General features: G+C 34.3%; 1 protein-coding gene across 7 annotated transcripts in view; it reads left to right on the forward strand.

Annotated features, from left to right (window-relative positions):
* Map3k20 (mitogen-activated protein kinase kinase kinase 20) overlaps nt 1-23,837 on the forward strand; it is a 172,541-nt gene that overhangs the window by 77,959 nt on the left and 70,745 nt on the right. For all 7 annotated transcript variants that reach the window (XM_048812504.1, XM_048812505.1, XM_048812503.1 and 4 more), the window contains 5 exons: nt 830-917; nt 10,087-10,188; nt 14,315-14,380; nt 19,749-19,777; nt 19,887-20,024. In XM_048812504.1, the coding sequence (XP_048668461.1) occupies nt 830-917; nt 10,087-10,188; nt 14,315-14,380; nt 19,749-19,777; nt 19,887-20,024 (423 nt within the window). The remainder of the gene's footprint in view (nt 1-829; nt 918-10,086; nt 10,189-14,314; nt 14,381-19,748; nt 19,778-19,886; nt 20,025-23,837) is intronic.

Genomic DNA, 23,837 nt, shown 5'->3' on the forward strand with positions numbered 1-23,837 from the left:
CTTAAAATATAAAACATTTTTTATATTTAACTCCCATGATTTTATGCTTCATTATATTTATAATTGATTAACTATAGTTTATCTCCATAAAATAATAAAATTTCAATGAATATATATGATTTATCTAGGCAGTATCTAATATTCTATAGACATTGTCAAGTATGCAAGGTGGTATGTCTGTTTTTCTATTTTAACAAGTTTAATAACTATTTTTTGCAATGTCACTCTTCAATGCAGTTTTCTGTATTAATATATTTCAAAGTATACAAACGTGGTGTCCTATCAGATCACCGTGAAGGTCAAGAGCCTACCTTTTATTTTTACAGTAACTTGCGTACAAAAAAGAACAATACTATATCTGGAATAAATTATTAGGTAATAATATAAATGGGTATTACCTGAATCTCTTTCATTAATATTTGAAAATCTCTACCTTAATTTTGACTCATACTATCAACAGAAGTTTAGACTTGCTGTGGCCTCCCAAAAGAGATATTATGCAGAAGAAAATATATATTTTGTTATTAGGAGAAGGGCTTTAACTGTATGGCATCTACCTCTTGAGTCACCCTCCTCACTGTCAGTCATGCAGATTTTCTAGTACCCACCTCTTTGGTTGCCTCTTCAGCCTCATTTCCTTTTTAAATTTTCATAAAGCTTCAAAAGAAATTTTTTAACTTTCAAGTATTTCACTAAAGACTATTTTCTCAGCATCACATATTGTTGTATATCTCTGTAAATGTAAGTAAATAAAATTGAACAGGAATCCTATTTTATTAGGCTATTATAAATGGAATTTTATATAATTTTGCATTTGATTTTTGTACAGGCAGAAATACTGAGTGTCCTCAGTCACAGAAACATCATCCAGTTTTATGGAGTAATTCTTGAACCTCCCAACTATGGTATCGTCACAGGTAGGAACTCATTATTTGACTTCTTTCTTTCCCTAATTACCTAGCTTTAGATTGCTTAATATGCTAAAATGCTTAATATTAGGTTCACTCATGAATTGTGTACTACTGTCAGATGTCACTTTTGTTGCTATAAAGCATTAATAAATTTGATTATATCAATATAATTAAGAATAGTGTTTCCACTTCTACCCATGTTTAATTGTGCTAATTATATCTGCGTAAATGCTATTTAAATACACTCGCAGCTGCAAAGCCAATACTTAAAGGTGCCGTTTAACTAAAATTTCATTTAATTAGTTGAAATGAGAGATGTTTTTTGTAACTCTGTGACCTTTTATAAATTAAGATTTCTTGAGCTATTCATGCTGTAATTCTTTGCAAGGCATTTAAATCCCATTAGAGCATTTTTTCTTCAAGGTCTCTGACTTGAGAACAGTATTTTTCAGGTTTGGTCATCTGATCTGATAATGACCTTGAACCAAATTATCACTTAATTTGCAGCAGTGATTTTTTTTAACTGATGGAAATACCCTTTTCAAAAATGAGCATATAGAATATTTTGTAATGTGAAACAGAAAGACCTATTTTTAATATTCTGTGATTATATTTGTACAATCCAATGGGAAGCTTTAGGTCTACAGTAACTAAAAGTTCAATTTTAAAGTAAGTAACTTTGGTCAGTTCTTTATCATGGCACTTCTTTGATTAAAAGCAAACCAAAAAAAAAAAAAAACCTCTGAAAGAATAGCTCTATTTTCTTCCACCACAGTAGTAAGAGCCTGGATTGTCTTTAAAGAAAACAGCAATAAAACACCCTCATTAAACAAATAGTTATGTTAGGTACTTTCTTATAGATTATCTTACCTAATGCTTACAATAACTCTTTGAGTAAGGTGAAATAATTTCTATTTTACAAGTAAGAAACTAAAACTCTAATCAAAGTGACTTTCCCAGAGTCCTCCAGCGAGTGGTAGAAACAGAGGGGTTCACATTTCCCAGACTAAGTTTTCTTGAAGCTCCTTTTGAATGCAAGCCAGGTTCTGGAAGGCTATGAGCTTACTTGTTCTTCAATTCACAGGGACATGTTTGCTATTACTTCGGTCTTCTGACGATATGTAGTTTAACATGCTTTTGCTCTTTAGTAGCATTTTTACATAGGTTCTTAGCTGGAGGGACTTTTAGCCCGAATTGCTACCTTTAGGCTTGTATCAGAAATGGGATATGCTGCAATTTTCCTCTTGAGCCTGTGCTTCTTATTAACATTGATACCTCCAGTTGTGTTTGGTGTTAGGGATAAATCATATCTAACCTTTTTTATCAGTTTTCTGACTTAGAATTAGACCTTTTCCTAACTCAGTTATCATATGGCACCTTTTCCCCAAATTCATTTTTTTTTAATTTTTATACATGTGAATCTAGTTTTCTGATCCTCATTGGTGGCTGATGCTATTCTTGCCTAGTAGAGGCTATTTCTGTCTACCAAAAAGATTAGAAACTCTGCTGTTTCTATTGTACCCTTGATGTATAATGCTTTGGAGAAGATTTTAGCCTAAGTAGGTCAATGGGCTATTCATGGAGTTTTCTAGTATCTTGAGGTGAGGATGAATTGTAGAAATGGGAACTTGAGTCGGGGTGCAGGTTCTTTTCTTACTGTCAGTTCCAAGGAAGATGTGAACAAATTCATTCTTGGCCAGCATATTCAATCTGAATTACCTCATTCAAAGGAGGGAACTGAGTGATAAGTTTGATTTTATTTAGTATTTGTATCAAATTAGCTAGTCATTTATTTCATGCATCCTTTTAGCATTTCCTACCCAAATTCTTTGCTTAAATTGATTAGTTCTTGATGGATCTGTTTCCCTCCAGAGCCAGTAAGTAAGCAACTGTTAACATTAAACATTTCTTTAAAATAACATTTCAGAATTGTAGCATAATAACAAATTGTATACTTATTGCTCTCTTATTTACCTGTTAAAGTTGATTATTAAAGAGATCTATTAGAGAAGTTTCAGTGCTCTTAAATGTATTAATTTAGTGATTGTTGTTTTTGCTAGAGATTTAGTTTTAACTCAGTGTTTATTTATTCAAACCTTTTCAGTCAACCTTGTGCTGCATTAGGATAAAGCTATGCTCTGTACATGGATAGCAGTACATATACCAACTAAGCCAAGTTTTGGGGTAAAATAATCCAATGGATTAGGGATGATAGCACTTACCCTGCCTCTTGAAATGAATACAAGTCTTAGTGTGAAGACGTGAAGGGAAAAATAAAGATAGGCAGCCAACAGACTTTGCTCATCCAGACTAGCTAGATAGCCCTCTGTGAATCTTGTCATCTGTATCAGATGTTGTGGACTCCAAAAGAGGATGTTTGAATGGCTTTTGAGTTTGTATAACTTGGAGTTTTTTGTTAATAGAAAATGTTGTTGCAGCCAGCAACTATTGTCAGTCATACTGAGGGCTTGATAGAATGATTTATCAGAGTAATGGAATGGAATGAGTGCTGAAATGGGAATTAGAAGATCTGAGATCTTGTCTTGACTCTGCCAAAGCTTCGTAGATGGGTCACTGAGGATCTCTGTATATCTCGGTTTTCTCATGTAAATGAAGGTATAAAAAGAGAGGATCTCTGAGAGAGAGTGTATGTGCACATTTATGCATGTGTGCTTGCTGAAACTTTTCATTACAGACTTATAAAACCTGATTATAAGGAGGCCTGGTGAAATGTCTAAGAAGCAGCTGCTAATTTATTTCCCTTAGAAGGGATGACCGTCATTCCCCTACAGTAACAAAGAAATGGAATAAGCAGAAACTCCAAAGTCAAGAGATAAGATAAAATAATGGGCTGTCTTTTCTTCGATCTTTGGAAACGGCTCAGTTCTGTACTAGTCTCATTCTTTAATATACATGCATACATACTATCATAAATACTTCCCTAGGAGAGGGAGAAAGGAGTTGTTAGATACTAGATCATGTAGCCCTTTTGTTGCATGCGGAATGGGAGGGGAACCCCCACTCAAAGTACCTGATATTCCAAGTGTAAAAAAGGGCTGCCAGACTGGGTCTCATGGTTTCAGGGAAAGCAATTTGGGATTCCAGAGACCTAAGGGGCTGCATCTTTGTTCTCAGGGGCTGATAGCACCCCTTGTTTGTCACCTATTCCATATTGCCATTTTTTTGGTTTTGTTTTTGTTTTTCTTGTAGTGCTAGAGATTAAACCCAGGGCCTCATGCATGCCAGACAAGCCCTCTACCACTGAGCCACATCTCCAGCCCCTCTGTGTTACCTTTTACCACTACACTAAGAGAGGATACTAATTCTGCATGATTTGTCAGCAAGCCCAAGTTCTCATTAAATTTGACCATGGAAAGCATACAAATTTAAGTGCCCAGTCTCATTTCCTTTAACTTTATATTGATTTATTTTAAGCACAGACACATTTAATTTGCATTTTGATATTGTGCTGATCTTTTTAGCCAATTAAAGACATGTCAGTTTTTATTATAGCAGTTTGCAGACATTTGCCCAAATTCATTTGTTCTGCTGTTTATGATCCAAACTAAGTTTGGTCTTGGTGATATTTTATTATAAAGAGATTTCATGATAATGGTATTTGATTCAACAGTACTCAATATGTTTGGCTTTCTGTATCTGAATATTCCCCATTCATGAAACCAACAGAGGGTCAAAAATGTTTTTTAAATAATAATAAAACAATACAAATAAATAAATAATACAACTATTCACATAGTTTCTACATTGTATTAGGCATTATAAATAATTTAGAGCTGAATTAAAGTATGGATGCCCCTCCTCTAGTGTTGGGATTTTGTCCTGATAAACCCTCCATTAAGTTGAAAATACCGTAAGTTGAAAATACATGTAATGCACCTAACCTACTGAACATCTGAGCTTAGCAACGCAGTGCACATGGAGTATCGATTGTTTTCCTCTTGTAATCTTGTGATCTTATGACTGGGAACTATGGCTTGCTATTCCTGCTTAGCAAGAAAGTAGATAAATTATTGTTCTGCGTATTACTGACCTGGGAAAAGGTCAAAACTCACAGTATGTTTTCTATTGAATGTATATCACTTTTACACCATTATAAAGTTGAAAAATTATAAGCTGAACTATTCTAAGTTGGGGACCATAGTATATGGGAAGATTGCCTATGTTATATGCAAATAATATGTCATTTTAAAAAATTTTTTTAGTTGTAGAATACCTTTATTTTATTTATTTTTATGTGGTGCTGAGGATCGAACCCAGTGCCTCACACATGAGTGTTCTACCACTGAGCCACAACCCCAGCCCCAATATATCATTTTATATAAAACGTGCATCCAGGAATTTTAGTATCCTGGTGGGGAGGATCTTATCTTCATTAACTATCAAAATAAGACTGGTGGTAATAGTGTAGTAAACCTGATAATTTCAAGTTTTTTTCTCAACTATTATCTATGAGATGAAATGGGTTAATTTTTAATTGGTGACTCAGTGAAATAATAAATTGTTTAGTTCATCATTAGAATAACTTTTAAAGTTATTTTACATGGTTTTCAGAGTATATGACCTTCACTACAGTCTAATATGTTTGAAATATAGTTGTTTTTGGATCTCTGACTGTTAATATCTGTAAATTTATCCTAAGCTACAAGTACCCAAAGGCACAGAATTAAGGTTGTTGGATATTTTAGTCCCATAAGATATAATAACCCTGACTCATTTATTTTTTCTTTTTTTAGTACCAGAGTTTGAACTCAGGGGCACTGAACCAGTGAGCCACATCCCCAGTCCTTTTTTGTATTTTATTTTGAGACAAGGTCTCCCTAAGTTCCTGAGGCTAGCTTTGAACTCACAATCCTCCTGCCTCAGCTTCCTGAGCCACTGGGATTACAAGTGTTCACCACTGTGCCTGGCTGACTCATTGCTTTGTAAAGTTGTTTGTAGAAAACTTGCTTTTAATAACTTCCTGAAGTCATAATTCAGACTTCATAGTTCCAGACATTTCTTAATATGTGTTAAGCTTTGTACCTCTAGTTCTCCTTCTTCCCCTCTTTCTCCCTAACACATATAGAGCACAGCACCCAACAAAGAATACATATTTTTTAAGTACACATAGAACATTCTCCAGAACGTATCCTAAGGCCATGAAATAAGTTTCAGTGTATCTTAAAGAACTGATATTGCACAATGTATGTTTTCAAACCACAGTGGAATTATGTTAGAATTCAACAATAGAAAATATGAAAATATGAAAGAAATATGGAAAATTTCCAAATATCGGAAATTAAACAACATGTTTCTAAATACCCCTGGGACAAAAATGGGATATTGATCCTGAAAAAAAATTTGAATGGGTTTTAAAATGTTTCAAGTTGAAAGATTATAGAATGCAATTGGAGCAGTATTTACAGGGAAATTTATAGTTCTCAGTTTTAGTATTGATAAACGAAGTTTCTTCAACCTGAAGAAACTACAAGAACAAAGTAGAACTAAAGTAAGCCAATGAAGGGAACAGAACTCAATAAACTAGAAAGCAGAAAAATAATGGAGAAAATTCAATGAAAAAATTTGTTTTAAAAAATCTTTTTATCAATAAAATTGACCTTTGATTAGATTGAACAAGAAAGGACAGAATATACAAATTAGGAAAGTCAGGAATCAAAGAGATGACAGCACTGTGGCTCCTACAGAAGTTTTAAAAGATCATAAGGGAATGTTATGAACAACTTTATATTAACAAATTAGTATTTAGATTCAATGAACAAATTTCCTAAAAAGACCCTAGGTATCAAAAGTGAACCAAGAATAAAACAATAATAAGCCTATAAGAAAATTTTTTGAATTAGTAATTTAAGATATTTCCATAAAGAAGAGCCCTGGCCCAGATAATTTCACTGGTCAGTTTTAGCAGCTGTTTAGAGAAGAAACAATACCCATCCACACTCTTTCAGGAGACAGAGGCCAATATTCTCTAAGGTCAATATTATCCCTGTACCAAAGCCACATTAAGACATAAGACAACTACATATCCCTTGTATAAATAGATGCAAAAATCCTTAACCGTATTAACATACCATAAAAAGGACTGAACACCAGAACCAAGTGGAATTTTCCCAGAAATTTAAGGTTGGCTTGACATCTGAAATCATTTAATGTAAGGCACTATAGTCGATAAATATAATAAAAGATAAGAGCTTTATATGAATCTTTCAAGACACCGAAAAAGCATATGACAGAGTATTAACACCCATTGATAATGAGACTCTCAACAGACTAAAGTAGAAAGAAATTTCCTTTACCTGATAAATAGCGTTTACAGAAATCCACAGCTCGCATCATATTTAATGGCGAAATGCTTGATGTTTTCAAGGAGACTGAGGAAAAAACAACAGGTTTCACTCTCACCGTATCTCTTCAGCATGTACTGAAGGTTCTAGCCGGTCAGATCAGGCAGGAAAAAGAAAGAAATGCATTCAAATCAGAAAGGAAGAAGTAAAACTGTCTTTCTAACATCCTCTCTGTAGAAAATCCCAAGGTATCTACAAAAATAAAAATTTCTAAGTCTAGTATGCATTTTTAGCAAGGTCACAAAGATCCAGGGTCAACATACAAAAATTAGTTTTACTTCTATATACTAGAAATGGAACAAACTGAAAATGAAATTAAGAAACAATTCTGTCATAATAGTTTCAAAACAAATAAAACAGTTGATTATAAATTGAACAAAATAAATGTAAGATTTGTACAATGAAAACTAGGGAACATAACTGAGAAAAAATAAAATCTAAATAGATATTTCATGTTCATGGTTTAAAAGATTCACTGTTAACAAGATAGCAGCGTTCCCCAGGTGATCCACAAGTTCAGTACAATTCCTGTCTAAATCTCGCATTTATAAAATTTGACAAGACAGTCTTAAAATTTATATGGAAATACAAAAGACCTATAATAAGACGAACCAGTCTTTATAAATTCTTAAGTTTGAGGTGTAAGACTGCTTTATTTCAAAACTTATTTTAAGTCTGCAATAATCAACACAGTGTAATGTTGGCTTAATATATATAGATCAGTGGAACAAAAGCAAGCCTAGGGGAAAAAATATTTGTGCATTGGTTTTCAGCAAAGGGGCCAAGACTATTCAATAAGCAAAAGATGGTCTTTCCAGCAAATTATGCTGAGATGATTAAAAATCCATACATAAACCAAACAAATTTAAATCCTTATCTCATGCCCTAGACAAAAATTAACTCAAAATGCATCATAACCTAAGTATAAGGGCTAAACCTATAAAACTTTTAGAAGAAGAATAGGAGAAACTCTTCATGCCTTTGGATTAGGCAAAGAGTTCTTAGATATGACACCAACAGTACAAGCCCATGAAAGAAAAATCTATAAATAAGAATTTTTACTCTTTGAAAAATCGTGCTCTTAAGAGAATGGAAAGACAAATGACAGATTCAGAAAAGATTTGCAAATCATATATCTAATAAAGGACTTGTATCTAGAATAAAGAACTCTTAGAATTCAATAAAACAACTCAAGAGAAGCCAGGTGAGATGGCGCACACCTGTAATCCCAGAGGCTTGGGAGGCTGAGACAGGAGAATTGCAAGTTCAAAGCCAGCCTCAGCAACCGTGAGGTGCTAAGCAACCAGTCAGTTAGAGACCCTGTCTCTAAATAAAATACAAAATAGGGTTGGGGATGAGGCTAAGTGATTGAGTGCCCCTGAGTTCAATCCCCAGTAACCCCCACCCCAAAATGGGTAAGAGATTTGAATGGATATTTTGCTTAAAAAACAACACACACACACACACACACACACACACACACACAAAAGGGGCTCGGGGGTGTAGCTCAGTGGTACAGCATTTGCCTAGTATATGTGACCAGGGTTCAATTCCCAGTAATGGGAAGGAAAAATAAAGAACATATAAAAATAAAGAACCAAAAAGAAAAGATGTTAACTTCATTAATTACTAGAAAAATGCAAATTAAAACTACTACAAGATACCACTAAAGGTACACCCAATAAAAGTATGCTGCACTTGTTGGTACAAGTGAAGCATAATCATAAAGATAGTACCAAGTATTGACAGAATATGGGGAAACTGAAACCCTCACTTATTGCTTGTTGAAATTGTAAAGCAGTTTCATAGTTTATTAAGATAAACTTACCATATGATCCCTACTCCCAAGAATCTACCTAAGAAATGTGCATATTTCCACACACAGACACAAATGTTGAGAGAAGCATTATTCATAATATTAACAAAAAACTGGGAACAACCCAGTTGTCTCTCAACTGGTAAATGAATGTAGTATATCATACCATAGAAGAGTGTTCAGCAATAAAAAGGGATGAAGTATTGATACATGCCACAACACGAATGAACCTTGGAAACTGCTGAGGGAGCAAAGTCAGACACAAAAACCACAATTGGTCTGATTCCATTTATCTGAAATATCCAGAAAATGCACACAGGTAGTGAGAAAAAGCAGACTGTCGGGCTGGGGGTGAGAGTAGTGATTAACTCTAAGCGGCGTGAGGGAATTGTTTAGAATGGCAGAAAGGCTCTGAGACTGGACTGTCATGATTGTTGCCCAACTCTTGACTTTACTAAAAATCATCAAAGTGTGTACTTACAGGCAGTGAATTTTATGGCATGTAATTTATTCTTCAGTAGAGCCATTTTTAAAGGAATCTTCTCACTTTCTTGACCTTCTGTGTTTGTATTTTGAGAGCTCTTCTAAATCCAGATGCAACAAGGATTGGTTTGTTGACAGTTTGTAACATAAACTCTGATTTATTTATTTAATAGTATTTATCTCACCAGAATAACAACTTTTAAAGAAATACCTATTTGCCTGCATGTCTGTGTTTCAAGTACATTTTTCCAACACTTCTTTGTGTTTCTCAGTTCCTTCTAAATGGCTTTTGATTCTCAACTGAAGTTTACTGTTCATTTTGTGTTAGCGGGCTTGTCTTTCACAGATTCCCCCTATCCCCAATGATATTAACTTTTAGAAAACACAGCATAGAATAAATTTTTGTATACTTTGGATGTCTTTTGTTAACTTTGTTTGTTGATGAAAATATAAAGTCTTGTTTCTGAAATGCTCCTTGGTTTTGATTATGTGCTTTTCTTTCCTTTTAAAATAGAATATGCTTCTCTGGGATCACTCTATGATTACATTAATAGTAACAGAAGTGAGGAGATGGACATGGATCACATTATGACCTGGGCCACTGACGTAGCCAAAGGTAACATTGCTTGGTGAATTCTTATAGAATTGGTGGGAGCATTTCCTCACTCTGACATGGGGACAGAAATTTTTTTATTCTGTTTCTTAGATATTCTTTTTTCAGAACAAAAGTAATATAAAAAATTCTGCAATTCACTGTACATATTTTAGGTGACTACCTTTCAACTCCTGAATTCCTTTTCTGTTTTTTCATCATTCATTTCTTTTCCTAAAATAGAGTTCTGCAAAATTAGTAAACTCCAGGGTGAATGTTTTAGTCTTGTTTTGTGACATTGTAATTGACCAGCTGCTTGACACTTTAAGTGGAAAAATTATAATTCTGTTGTCCATGTGAGAGTCTCTCCCTAGTATCTAAAAACATGATTTAGTGTAGGATTAGCTCCACTCATTTTGTATACATAGTAATATACTAAAAATAGTAATGACTCGCCAAAAAAGTTTTCTCTTGCCATGTAAGAGCAACTCAGATTTTGTTTTATAGTCAGTGTAAACTTGGATATCACCTTTGGAAATAAAATAGTTTTAATATGCAAAATCCCTAAACAAGGTGTCTACTCCCCCACCACCTACCATAAATTCCTACAGGGACTAATGCTTTCTTAAGCAATTCAGATTCCATTTATTTTTATCTTTTTTTTCCATTTTTCGAACTGAACATTTTTAGTTTCATTTGTAACTGTCAGAGTTACTTTGGAAACAACATAATCTAAGTAATGAATGCTGGTAGTTACATTTGTATTCTGGTAACCTCTAGGAAGCAAGTGTGTCCGCATTTTACTGGAGGCACTTAACTCCTTTGCATCTTGCTACTCTATTCTCTAGAAACATCTCTTTACAAAGCAAATGTAAAGAGAACTGCTCATACTTTGCTTTCAATGCAAGGTCACCCAATGACTTAGGAAAGCAGTAGTCTATCCTTCTGGGAATTATCTTAACTGAAGTTTTATGCATACCTGTCAAATTCTTCAAATATGGAGAGTTAAAATTTTTCTTAAGGTTTCGTGCTAGATTCTGCTACTAAATGATGTTTTATTACCTTATAAGAATAACAAGCTCTGTGTTTCGGATGAACTACGTAAAGCTTGGGTATATTAATGAACTTAATTGTGTGTTCATGCATCAAACATCTCAAATCAATCTTGAAATTTCACATTAAGATGTTTTCATGTGGGCTGGAGTTGTAGCTCAGTGGTAGAGCACTTGCCCAGCATGCATGAGGCACTGGGTTTGATTCATGACACCACATATAAATAACTAAAATAAAGGCCCACTGACAACTAAAAAATATTTTTTAAAAAAAGATATTTTCATGTAACATCACAGTCACTTCTCTGCATGTCAGAGGTATAGGAACCACTTGTGTGTAAGCAAGATTATGTGTTGCCTGCAGTATTATGGAAATATATTTACACAAATGGAAATGCACACATGGCTCTTCTTGACACTTAACCTTATAGATATTTATATTTAAGGTGCTTGGCCAATTACATCCATGTTATTACTTCATGGCGCTTAGCATGGATAGACAACAATGACAGAATGACATCAGCATTCTGCTTCGAGTTGTCCCTAGTAGCCTATAACACACACACACACACACACACACACACAAACTTCTATAACATTAGATATATATAGCATGAATATAGAGGGTAGTGTTCATTTGACTCTTTCNGCCCTATAACACACACACACACACACACACACACACGCCCCACCCCACCCCACCCCTACCACATCATTTGTATCTGGGGCAAGTCTCTTGGTTCTAGCACAGCTGTGACCTTCTGGAGTTTTTCAAGAGTTCCTGACTAGCATTAGAAGGGCAGGAAAGAACAGAACAGAATAAAGTAGCAAAGCAGAACCTAAGGTAAAGGGTAGGAAAGGAGGGGGGAAGTAGACACCCTGAACAGAATCTAAATCTATGAAGTAATAAAATCCCTTTGCCAAATTGGTGAATTGGTCCGAAAGGCAAGCACTAATGTATCTGGCCTCAGCTGAGGATGTCTTTACCTATTTATAATTATAATTTTTTAACTTTAAAAGATCCTTTTAGATGGCCTATAAAAAGGAAAAAGAAACAATTCTTTAGGAATAACTTCAAACCTCTCTAGAAAGCTAGTAGAACTTGGAGATTAAATAGGAAAGCTTGACCTTGTTGATTCTGTTCAAGTTCAGCGAGGCACCTCTCAGTTTTAACTGTGATTTGAAGTTACTGAAACAACTATATGTTGAGAAATCAGAGACTGAATAATTCATTCCATTAATGAGAGTGGACCTGTGCATTTTGAAGTAGGCATTGCTCACCATCATTGCTGTTGAAAGAGTTACGTCCTCAAAGCTAAAAAAGATTCACTTGTTTCTGGATGGGAAGAGGAATGGGAGTTGAAGCAGTCCATCTGAAATTGTCACAAGTCAGTCAACAGTGCATAAAGGAACAATTAAGCAGATCAACTTGGATCCAGCCTTGAAATGTCACCATTAATTCCAAATCCTCCCTAAAAGTCTTCTCAATGACACCATCAGATTTTTTTTTTTCTTTTAGGAAACCCTGAATATTAAGCCTGATTGACATATTTTTCAACCTTCTAAATGAAGCTGAATTATAGTTGATTTTATAAAAACAAATTAAATAGAATTTTATATGATTATGATTACTATATAGTAATATGTACACTAAATATTATTTAAGTATATTCCATACATTGCACACAAATAATTTATGGTACTTTTTAATAATAATCTGCCATGAGGAAGAAATTGCCTGTATTTTAAGCTTTTATACTTGAAACTGTCTTTGTTTCTAATAGTAATTAAACAGATTTTACCTGAAAAAATTTCAGGGATTTGTTTCTAAATCAAGAGAGAAGTAGCTATGAAATTGGATCATAAAATTATTAAATGTTACTCATGTTGTAACTATTAAATTTTTATAGTTTGAAGTATGTAGAACTTCATATTAAAATAGATTCCCTTTGTCCCAATTGCTTCTTTCTTAAGAACATTTAATTTCTAATACTTTTGTTAACTTCCCTCTTTTCAGTGATATCATTATATGAAGTTTACACTTTTTCTTATTTTCTGTGTTCGTTCTTTTCATGTTTCTTCAATATATAATAATCATAATAGTAGCAGAATAATAGATTATTAATAAATTAACCTTTATAAGATTGAAATATTCTATATACTTTTAAAAATGAAAGCCTAATTATTAAATTGTTTTCAATGGATAGTTCATTAACAAAAGGAACCTGTTTGATTTGGCAGTGGAAGGGGCAATTTTCTCCATTATTTAGAACAGAGAACTGGAGAAATAAATACTCAGTAGAAAATATTTTTTTTCTAAAAGTGTAGCTAATATGTTCTTATGAAAAGAGTCAAACACTACTAAGGAGGTTACCACAAAAAATTATCTTTTAAAAAGTCTAATTTTTTATTCAGAATAATGAATGCATTTAGTTTATACTTATGTATCTTGATTCATATTATAAATATGTTGGAGAGAATTTTGTAGTATGTTTAAATAAAGATTATTTCAAAGATTTATCCTGGTGAAAATATTTTAGTTTACAAAATAAAATATTTTGTAACTACTATATATTTTTCTATCTTAAGATCATAAAATCCTTTACCGGTCATAACTCAGCAGTCCTCCCGGCTCCCACTCCTGCCCTATCTTCATTCCCAGGTCTTATTAGAATGAGTACTGAGAAAAATAAACCAGCTGGGTAACTGCAAACCTGCAGATATCCATATACAAATGGGAAACAACTTTAGCGGGTGCAGAAGGCAGTTGGTAGTAGGATACCTAGTCATGGAGCACTTTTTCCAGTGATTCCCATGCTATATTCATACAAATTCCAGAAAGCTAAGGTGTCCTTACTAGGTATTATAAGAAGCTAGCTGTACCAATCAAATTCCAACCTCTAAGAGATTAAGACATAAATCTTGCTTAAATAAATGTTACTAATGTAGACATAGCCTATTTCTGTTTTATCAATCCTGGAAGAATAGAGCATGTGGATTTAGTTTCTGCTATTGAATTCTTTGTGAAAATATGCATGGTAATACTGATGCAGTATTGAAAAATATTAATAGGTCTTTTTTCTTTCTTGTATGAAAAGGAATGCACTATTTACATATGGAGGCCCCTGTTAAGGTGATTCACAGAGATCTCAAGTCAAGAAATGGTAATGTAGTGATACGTTTTTTTTACACATTACAGATTACATGCACCTGTGTATAGAAATAAGGATCATGCTTTATTTATCCTTTGTGACCTGATGTTTGACTCACTACTGATACCATGAAAATTTTCCACTGTTAATAAATATCAAAATTCTCTATATTGTTTGAGGAAGCTGCATAATGTTCCACTGTATGAATATAGCACAGAATGTGGACAATTTGGATTGTTTACATTTTTTCCTATGATAAGAAATGTTTGGTTTAATACCTTCCAGCCAAATTTTTCAACACATCCCTAATTTTTCCTTGGAGTCATTTCCTAAAAGAGGTATTGCTGGGTCAAAGTGTGTAGTCATGTATTTTTAGTTTTCTATGTTTACATGGTTCTCTGTACTAGCATTTTTGAGTTTCATTTCTGTTACTTCTTCATTATACGGTATAAATTTTTATGTCATCCTTGCCCATATTACCTGGAATAGTGCCCAAAAATGATCAGTATGCTTAGGAGTTTGGAAATAAAGGCCTTTTTTCTTTTCCTTCTCTACTTTTGTACTTTCTATAGTCTATTTATGATTCTTTGTTTTATATTTTGGAGAGTGAACATTTTAAAATAACTTGCAGTTAGACATTACCTTCAAGTAGGAATAGTAACAGTGCTTCTTCCATTACATCACTTCAAAGTTATGGGAGAAAGGCAGTAAGATTATTTAGCTAAAGCAGAACTAGCTCAAGCAAACATCAAAGTTTGCTACTTTAAAGAAAAAAATCTCGCTATCAATTACTTTTTTTTATTATTTCCAAGCAACTTGCAGTAAGGAGGAGAATTATTTATTTTAAGAAAATCTTTAGGTCAGTGTTGCAAAAAGGGGTGTTTGATAGTAGTGTGCTTCTTAGAATGGGTAGCTATAGCAAGTAGAGGAGGAGGACCAGGGAATGAGCAAGGTATGCTTGCTCATACTTAGGACTGTGAGGTCTGACTGGGAGGGGTGGGAGAGATGGGGAGGAAGGAAAGTTATTGGCAGCTGCCCCTCTTCAGGAGCCCAGGTTGGACCCCCAACCTAGTCGAGATGACTCTGCCTGACTATCTTGCCCTCTTTAAGTCATCACTTATCCTTTGGCTCATCTTAGAAGCTTCCTGGAACTAAACATTCTTGATATAGATGACTAATAGGAAATCATTAGGAAATAATCTAGAATCTATTAGGAAGTATCAGAGTTCTATGTCTGGAAATTTTCAGTTCATGCTCAGAATTTCAATTTAAACAAGTTATTTGATTTCAGTAGATTCTAAATCTTCCACAAAAGAACAAATTAACTAATTTGTGGGTTTATCTATTCTATCAATATGAAGACCATATAATAATGGAGAATTTTACTTTACCATTTAAAAAAAATTATAATCTGTACAGTTACTTGATAGGAGCACAAAACTCATATTGAAAAAATAAAGACTCAATTTTTTGCATTTTTTCCCCCGGAGAAAAGGAACAAGAATTCCAGTTTCTATGTTATACATTTTTATAATGTTATTTTTAAAAGTATTTGTTAATCTTACAATAAGAGAAAGCACTAGAGATTTTCAAAAACAATTGAATGTAATATTAGCAGTATTTACATTTCTATTTGCAAAAGTTTGTAGCAAACGTCTAACACCATGTTTACCCCAAGGCTATTTCTACATATGAGGTCATGCAAAGATTATTTTCTCCATCTATCAAAATCATTAGTAGCAGCTAATAAAAACCTGTACTGATTATCTACCATGTTCAGGCAATGCGTGGCTTACAAAAGAAATACCAGAAGCAGTACTTCAGGATTCTGTCCTTGGCCTTCTCTCCTCTTATGGTCTTATCCTCCCACTCCCACTTACACCTTAATATTCCCATGTAGGTCTCAATTTCAAAACTGTCTATCTGCTTATTAGACATGTGTGTATATATTTTACATGACCCTAAAATGAATTTTGTCCAAATTAATCTTTTCATCTTCTTCTTCAATCCTAAAAGACCATTCCTGCATCCCTCTGCCAGTGACTGGCAGTACAGTTGCCCAAGACAGAGATTAAATAAAACAGAATTAACCATTTAAATCCAGAGCTCATGTTCTAACCATTAAGCTGTTTCACTCCTTATCTGCTTTCATCCTTGAAACCTCATCCCCAATATCCAGCTATTCATCCAGCCTCACTGATCCTGTCTCCTGAGTATTTTTTCTCTCCCACCCTTTTTCTTTTTACTTTTTAAAATTAGAGCATTCTAGTTTAACATAATAGCTAGGTTTATCCCTACAAACCAAACATGCATGGAATTCGATTATAGTTCATATTCTCCCCCTTTCCCTTTCTCCTTCCTCTCCCCATTCTCCTTCCTTGACTGTACTTGATCCTCCTTTTACTCATCTATTAATTTATTTTGATTGATTCCTTCTACTTATACCTAAAGGTGAAATTAATGAAATTATGGTATTTGCTGATAAATGAATGAAAATGGAGAACATTGTGTTAAGTGAAATATGCTAGTCTCAGAAAATCAAAGTTGAATCAAGGGTCATATCTCTCAATGTGGAACCTTGAGCAAAATAAGGGAAAGAAGGAGGGGGGAGGAGGATCAGCCACCATAAAGAATTGAGGAACATGTTATTAGAAACTGGAGAAAAGGCCACGCTTCTTATAAAGTGGACAAGATCCAAAGTACATGTATGAAGACATGAACTGGTGTGAACATACTTTATATACAAACAGAGATATGAAAAATTGTTCTCTACATGTGTAATAAGAATTGTAATGCATTCTGCTGTCATGTATTTTAAAAATAAAATCAATTAAAAATTAAAAAAAAAATTTAAAAAGAAAAAAGTAAACTGTAAATGGATTAAAAAAGGATTGGTGGAGGGAGGGAGGGAAGTTGGGGAATGCTGGGAACTGAACTTAAGCAGGTTGAGTTCCAGGGGATATCATGGTGTTGTGTATAACTTAAAAGAAAAAATTTTAAAATAGAGGTATGTTACCAAATAAAGGACATTTTTAAAGTTTAAAAAAAAAAAAAAAAGATATAGGGAAGATCAGTAGTGTAGAAGAAGGAGATCTTGAGGGAGGAAGGAGGGATGGAAAAGGAGGAGAAATGCAGAATGAATTTTTAAAAATCATTGTATGTGTATGTATAAATACACCGCAGGGAATTTCACCCTTGTGTCCTGAGTATTTCTCGACTCACTATTTCTTTCCTGTCCTTTTTCACAGCACTAGTACTGTCATCCTCATCTGTCTCTTGGGCCACAACCTCTTGCATGCACAGCTCCCTCTTTGTCTCTTTTTCGCTTCTATAACATGGTCTGCTTCCTGCACATTTGCTCATTTCCTTTCTTCATGAAAATTGTTGGTTGACTTTCCATTTCTCACAAGGGCTCTTCTTTACTTGACCCTGCCTCCCAAAATTGTCATGCCTTGTCTTCTGCTCCTGAGGTTTTGCATAGATTCTCTTTCTGCCCAGAAAACTACTTTCCTCCTCCAGCACGCCTCATTTCTAGTTAGCCCCTACATTTTTAGGTCTTTGTATAAGCATCATTTCTTCCTGAAAACTTCATCTGACCTCTGAAGACTTGGATATCCCTGTGGGTTGGGTCCATAATACTCTCATTCTCTCTCATTGTGGAATTTTTTTTCACTTTATTGTTGATGTTTAATTTTCTCTCTGATCAGACCATAAACTCCACCAGAGCCAAGACAGTGCCAGTCTCATTCACCTTCTGTATAAAGCATATACATGGCTGTTGCCAGAGTAGATATTCAGCAAATAGTTGTTAAATGAATGAATGAATGTATGAATAAGGAAATAAATGAACATTGTCTCTGCATTTAAGAATATTATTTTGAGGGGCCAGGGTTGTGACTCAGTGGTAGAGCACTTGCCTCGTACGAGTAGGGAGCTGGGTTCGATCCTCAACACCACATAAAAATAAACAGACAAAATAAAGGTATTTGTCCATCTACAACTAAAAATTTCTTTAAATTTTTTAAAAAGAATATTATTTTTCAAATTACAAATGGTCAACAAATATATGAAAAAATGTTCAATATCCTTAGCAAACAGGGAGTTGTAAATCAAAACTACACTGAAATTTCATCTCACCCCACTCAGAACAGCAATTATCAAGAATACAAATAATAATTGCTGGTGAGGATATGGGGAAGAAGGTACACTTATACATTGTTAGTGGGACTGGAAATTAGTACAACCACTTTGGAAAGCAGTATGGAAATTTCTCAGAAGAATAGGGATGGAACCATCATATGACCCAACTATCCTACTCCATAGTTTTTATCCAAAAGATTAAAAAAATCAGCATACTGTAGTGATACATGTATATCAGTATTTATAGCAGTACAGTCCACAATAGCTAAGTTATGGAATCAGCCTAGGTACTCATTGATAGATGAATGAATAAAGAAAATGTGGTACATATACAATGGAGTTCTACTCAGCCATAAGAAGAATGAAATTATGTCATTTACTTGTAAATGGATAGAACAGAACATCATGCTAAGTGAAATATGCCAAACTCAGAAAGTCAAGGGTCAGATGTTTTCTCTGTATGCAGAAGCTAAAGAGAAAAAAGTAATAAACAAAAGGTATCTTGCAAAAATACAAAGGAGAACAGTAGAGTAGAAACAGGGGGCTGAGGGAGGAGGAAAGGCAAAGGGGACGAACTGGGGAATAAAGTTGACTAAGTTATGCCATGTGCATGTATGAGTATATCACAATGCATTCCAATTATATATAACTACCAGTAAAAATAAATAGAAAGAAGATCAGTAGAATAGAGGGGGATTGGGGGAAGAGGGGAGAATGGGCCAGTACTGCGGATTGAAATTTGGAAAACTATGTACTATGCATTTGTGAATATGTCAAAGTAAATCCCACCATCATATATAACTACAATGCACTATAAAAAGAAATTAAAAAGAAAAAGAAAAGAAAATTATTCTTCAGTTGGGAGAAAGAACTATATATACCATAAAGTAATGATGCTAATGATTTCCTCAGTATCATATTGGCATTCTACCAGCAAAACCCAGGTAAAAATTTGGTTCTCCTAACTACTCTAATTTGGTGCCTTTTTTACTGGACAGTACTGCATTTGTTTATATCAAGTGTCTTAAAAGCCTTTTAAGTCAGTACCTCATGGAATTAAGCTTTTATTAATGTCAGATCTCTTTTGCAAAATCTTTAATAAGGTAAATATTTTGATTTTTGTCTTTTATAATATCAAATTAGAAATTTAACATATTGAAGCTAGAAATAGAAGGTTATGCTTTTTTCAGTATAAGACAATTTAATAGATGATTGTCATACTTTATCTTTTTTTTTTTAGTTGTTATAGCTGCTGATGGAGTATTGAAGGTATGACTCTCTTTTAATTAAAAAAAAAAAAAAAGATTTTTTTTTAACGTCTGATAATTCTCTTATTAGTTACTAAGTACAAAGTTAATCCTGGTTTCTCTGTTCTCAGATCTGCGATTTTGGTGCCTCTCGGTTCCATAACCATACAACACACATGTCCTTGGTGGGAACTTTCCCATGGATGGCTCCAGAAGTTATCCAAAGTCTACCTGTGTCTGAAACGTGTGACACTTATTCCTATGGTGTGGTGAGTTCACTTCTTGTTTCTTGTTTGCTAAAGGAAATGCAGAAACAAAACAGCCTAGAGAAAAGAGACTTCATAATTGAACCTAGTGTTGAGTGTACAGCTGTTTTTGGAGGAATGTCTAAAGCTGAGGCATGGGGAGAACACGTCCCAGTTGTTGAAATTTGTGCTTTTATCACTTTTATGCATCTGAGTTATTTATACTGTGTTGAGACAAAAGTAGTACCACTTCCAAGAAACAGAACCTGAGTTAGCCTAAGGCTCTCCTGCAGAGTACTTTTTTGCTAGGTTAAAATACAACCAGAGACTATCTCTGGAATTCAGGGGAAATGTGGATCATTTGGAATAGGACTTCCGTATGATAGATTTCTCAAGCAATATAAAACCCAACAATAGACATGCCAAGTGAGTTAATTAATAGGAAACTTTTGAGTGTCAACTATTAAAGTGATTAGTGAGTTTCTAAAAGTACAAAAGAAAATGTACTTGGCACTTAGCAGATGTCTACTGCAAGTGACAGAGTAGTAGTGACCATCTGGAACAAGAATCTGAGGTATTACAGGAGAATGACAACAGAGCATCAAAGAAGAATGGAATCCTGTGGAAGTGTGGGGAAAGATGCTCAGGGAATAGAGACCACAGGAGGGAGCCAGTTAGGGAGCAGGAACTTATGCAGGAGTGAGGAGATGGATCATCCTGGAAAAAAGCAACCCAAGGTGGGAGCACATCTTGCTGGAGAAAGAATTCATTTGCTGCCTTTCTTTGAGGATGAGTTCTATATTCCTTTTAAAAAATCCAAAACAGTATTTGGAACTCCTTGTCTTTGCATCTCATCTCCTTGTATTCATGCTATGTGTGCTACCTCTCTGTACCATTACTTTTTAAATGGACATTTTCATTATAATAGGAAAAGAAGACCAGTTTGGGCTCAAATCAGCATGCTTTTCTTCCTGAAGTTATGTGTATTCTCACTGAAGGTACTACTAACAGTGTAAGAGGAGGTCAACATGGGCAAACATGTTCCCTTTCTTTAATCAGTCTCTGGGTATTTACTGCTGGCTTCATTACACTTTGGTCTTTTTCAGTTGGCTAGATCTTTCTAAATCATAACACAGCCTATGTACCAAATTACTTTAATAGAGATGAGTTTTGTTGGCTATTGAAAAAAATCATTTCTAGAATGAAATATGTGTTTTGGCTGAAGGCTAGAATTTTAAAGGTTAAACGACAACAGTAACATCAAGCTAAATCTCCAATTCCTCTCTAGTGTTTCTAAGAATGAAAACTATACACTATTATAGATAGTGATGAAATAATTCTCACTGAAAAAAAGGAAAATAAGTAAAATGAAAATTTCAGAGACTAGATTCTAAAATAGGTCTTCTATGTCAAAGTTTACTACAGTCTAATCATCAGACTTTTTCATCTTATGAGGATTCTGAAAATGGGGATCTGTTCTCTTATGAGGTTATGTTCCTTCATATTTAAGCAAAATTAATGTATTGAGTTAGGCACTGTGCTGACACCAACTTAGGGCAATTTAAATTATATGTGGCCTACTCACTGGTACCAGAACAAAAGGTAACAAAACTTTTCTACAAAGGACCAGGTAGTACATATTTTTGGCTTTGAGAGCCACTCACAGTCTCTGATACATATCCCTCTTTGTGTTTTACAAACCCTTTAAAAATAACAATCCTGCTCATGTTCTTTAAGAGACCATACTTTGCAGGCCCCACTGTGGAACAAGGAGACGAAAAATAAGCAACATAGCTTATCTGCAGCTTGTGCCAGCTGACTGTTCAATAGCAATTCAATAGGTGGGCAGTTTTTACTCCTTTCATGTGCATATAAAAATATAAAAACTTGTATATCTACTGTCATGTATAACTAATTAGAACAAATTAGATATAAAGTTTACTTAATCTATACATATATACAAGATAGTTTAATACCTTTTGTGTTTTCTGTGATATCATATTCAAAACTGCTGTTTTGAATTTGAGGTTTATGTTCCAGTCACTTTTTTTAATATTTATTTTTTAGTTGTAGATAGACACAATACCTTTATTTTATTTATTTATTTTTATGTGGTGCTGATGATCAAACCCAGGGCCTCACATGGCTCTACCACTGAGCCACAACCCCAGCCCCCATTCATGTTTTTATAATGACATCTGATGCATAAATACCTACAAAGAATTACGTGAGATATATATATAAACATAATTTGGTGGTCATGGTTTTTAAATTATTTTGCATAGTTTTATGAATTAAAAGATCTGAGGTTTATTTTCACACTCTACAAGGAATAATAACTGGCTGCCTATGCTTTTACTTTGAAAATTTTCTCCAAGTCTTAGAATTTCCCTGTTAGAAATTTTTGATATAAAGATATAACTGTAAGTTATTCTCATATTATTAGTTATTCTTAATATTATTTCACTTATGAAAACAAACTCCATGCTACCTTCTCTCAAAGTCTTTCAGTTGCCCAGGCCTCTGATGTGAGGTGCACCTATCTGCTCTTCATTAACTGAAGTTAATGACTGGGTTCCAAGAACCAAGAACAAATGCCTTTATGCACATAAGCCATAAAAGTTGTTGAGAGATGACTTTGGTTAGGATCTTTCCTGTGTCTCTACAGTCTCTTTCAAACCTTGACCCCTTCTCTTAAGCACAGTCTGAGTCTGCCTTTCTGCAGCTGCAGGTGTTCAGTTTGTTTTATTGAAAACTTTCACACAGGCAACTGGGCTCTGCTTTCCAGAGGACCTGAGTGGATCTGTTTGTAGATTAGGCCTTCTATTTACTTGTTTACTGACCCTACCATTGGTTGGTTTGATTTGGTTTAACTGAGGAAGGAATTTAACAAATGCTTATCAAGTCATTCTCTAAAGTAGTTTAACTTACTCCAGCCAGCAGAACATTGGGTCGATTGACATTTGTATGCCAGATGTCACTCCACAGAACCTGTTAGTCCCTGCCACGTGACAGTATCAGTATCAATTCACATTCATATTGGAGCCTTCCCTTACCTGGGGGGAACAGAAATGCCTCCTTAGTGACTCTGTTTTAAAACAGCTTCTATCATTTGTCTTTCTTGAAGTGAGAGAGGTTTGAGTCGGATACTGGTTTGCCTCCTGCAAAGAACTCCTATCAACAGAATTCCATTCAGAAAAATGTGCAAATACTAATTTAATTTTAGACAAGAATTCAAGATTCTGCTTAATTCCGACTCCTTCTCATTCTGTTTGTTCTAAATAACATCATTAGTGAAAGAATAAGTACACCCATGCTTTCCCAGAACTCTTTGGTTTAAACAATTGCACAATTTTTTTTTTTTTTTTAATGAAGGAAGCATTATGGGTTCAAAGTAGAAATTACATCAAAGAGCAGGAGAGGACAGTTGTTAAGGTTGGGTCCATGTTAGTTTTAGACTTTAGTGGTTTGCAAACCTTGAAAATAGTCCCTATCTAGGAAAACAATGTGATATAGAATTTTTTTGATGTCATTTTAAAAAAGAGGTGCATAACCAAGACTCATTTGTTAGCAGGAGCATCTGTTTGCCTAGCACATCCCACAGTTCATTAACAGCTTCTTCTGTTGATTGTAATCTCCCCCTTCTGCACAAGTCACACGCAGATAGATAGGGAAGAGTTGTCCTTATTGAAACCTCAAAAATGCAATGTAGTTTTACTCTTGGTTTTTAAATTTTTTCTACCAGGATTTAGTTCCCTAATAACTCTCAAAAATACTAGTGCTGCCCAGATTGATAAACTTGTGTTATTTCTTAACACATGGCAAAACTAACTAGCC

The sequence above is a fragment of the Marmota marmota genome, unplaced genomic scaffold, assembly GCF_001458135.2.
Source record: "Marmota marmota marmota unplaced genomic scaffold, marMar, whole genome shotgun sequence".
Lineage (NCBI taxonomy): Eukaryota > Metazoa > Chordata > Mammalia > Rodentia > Sciuridae > Marmota > Marmota marmota.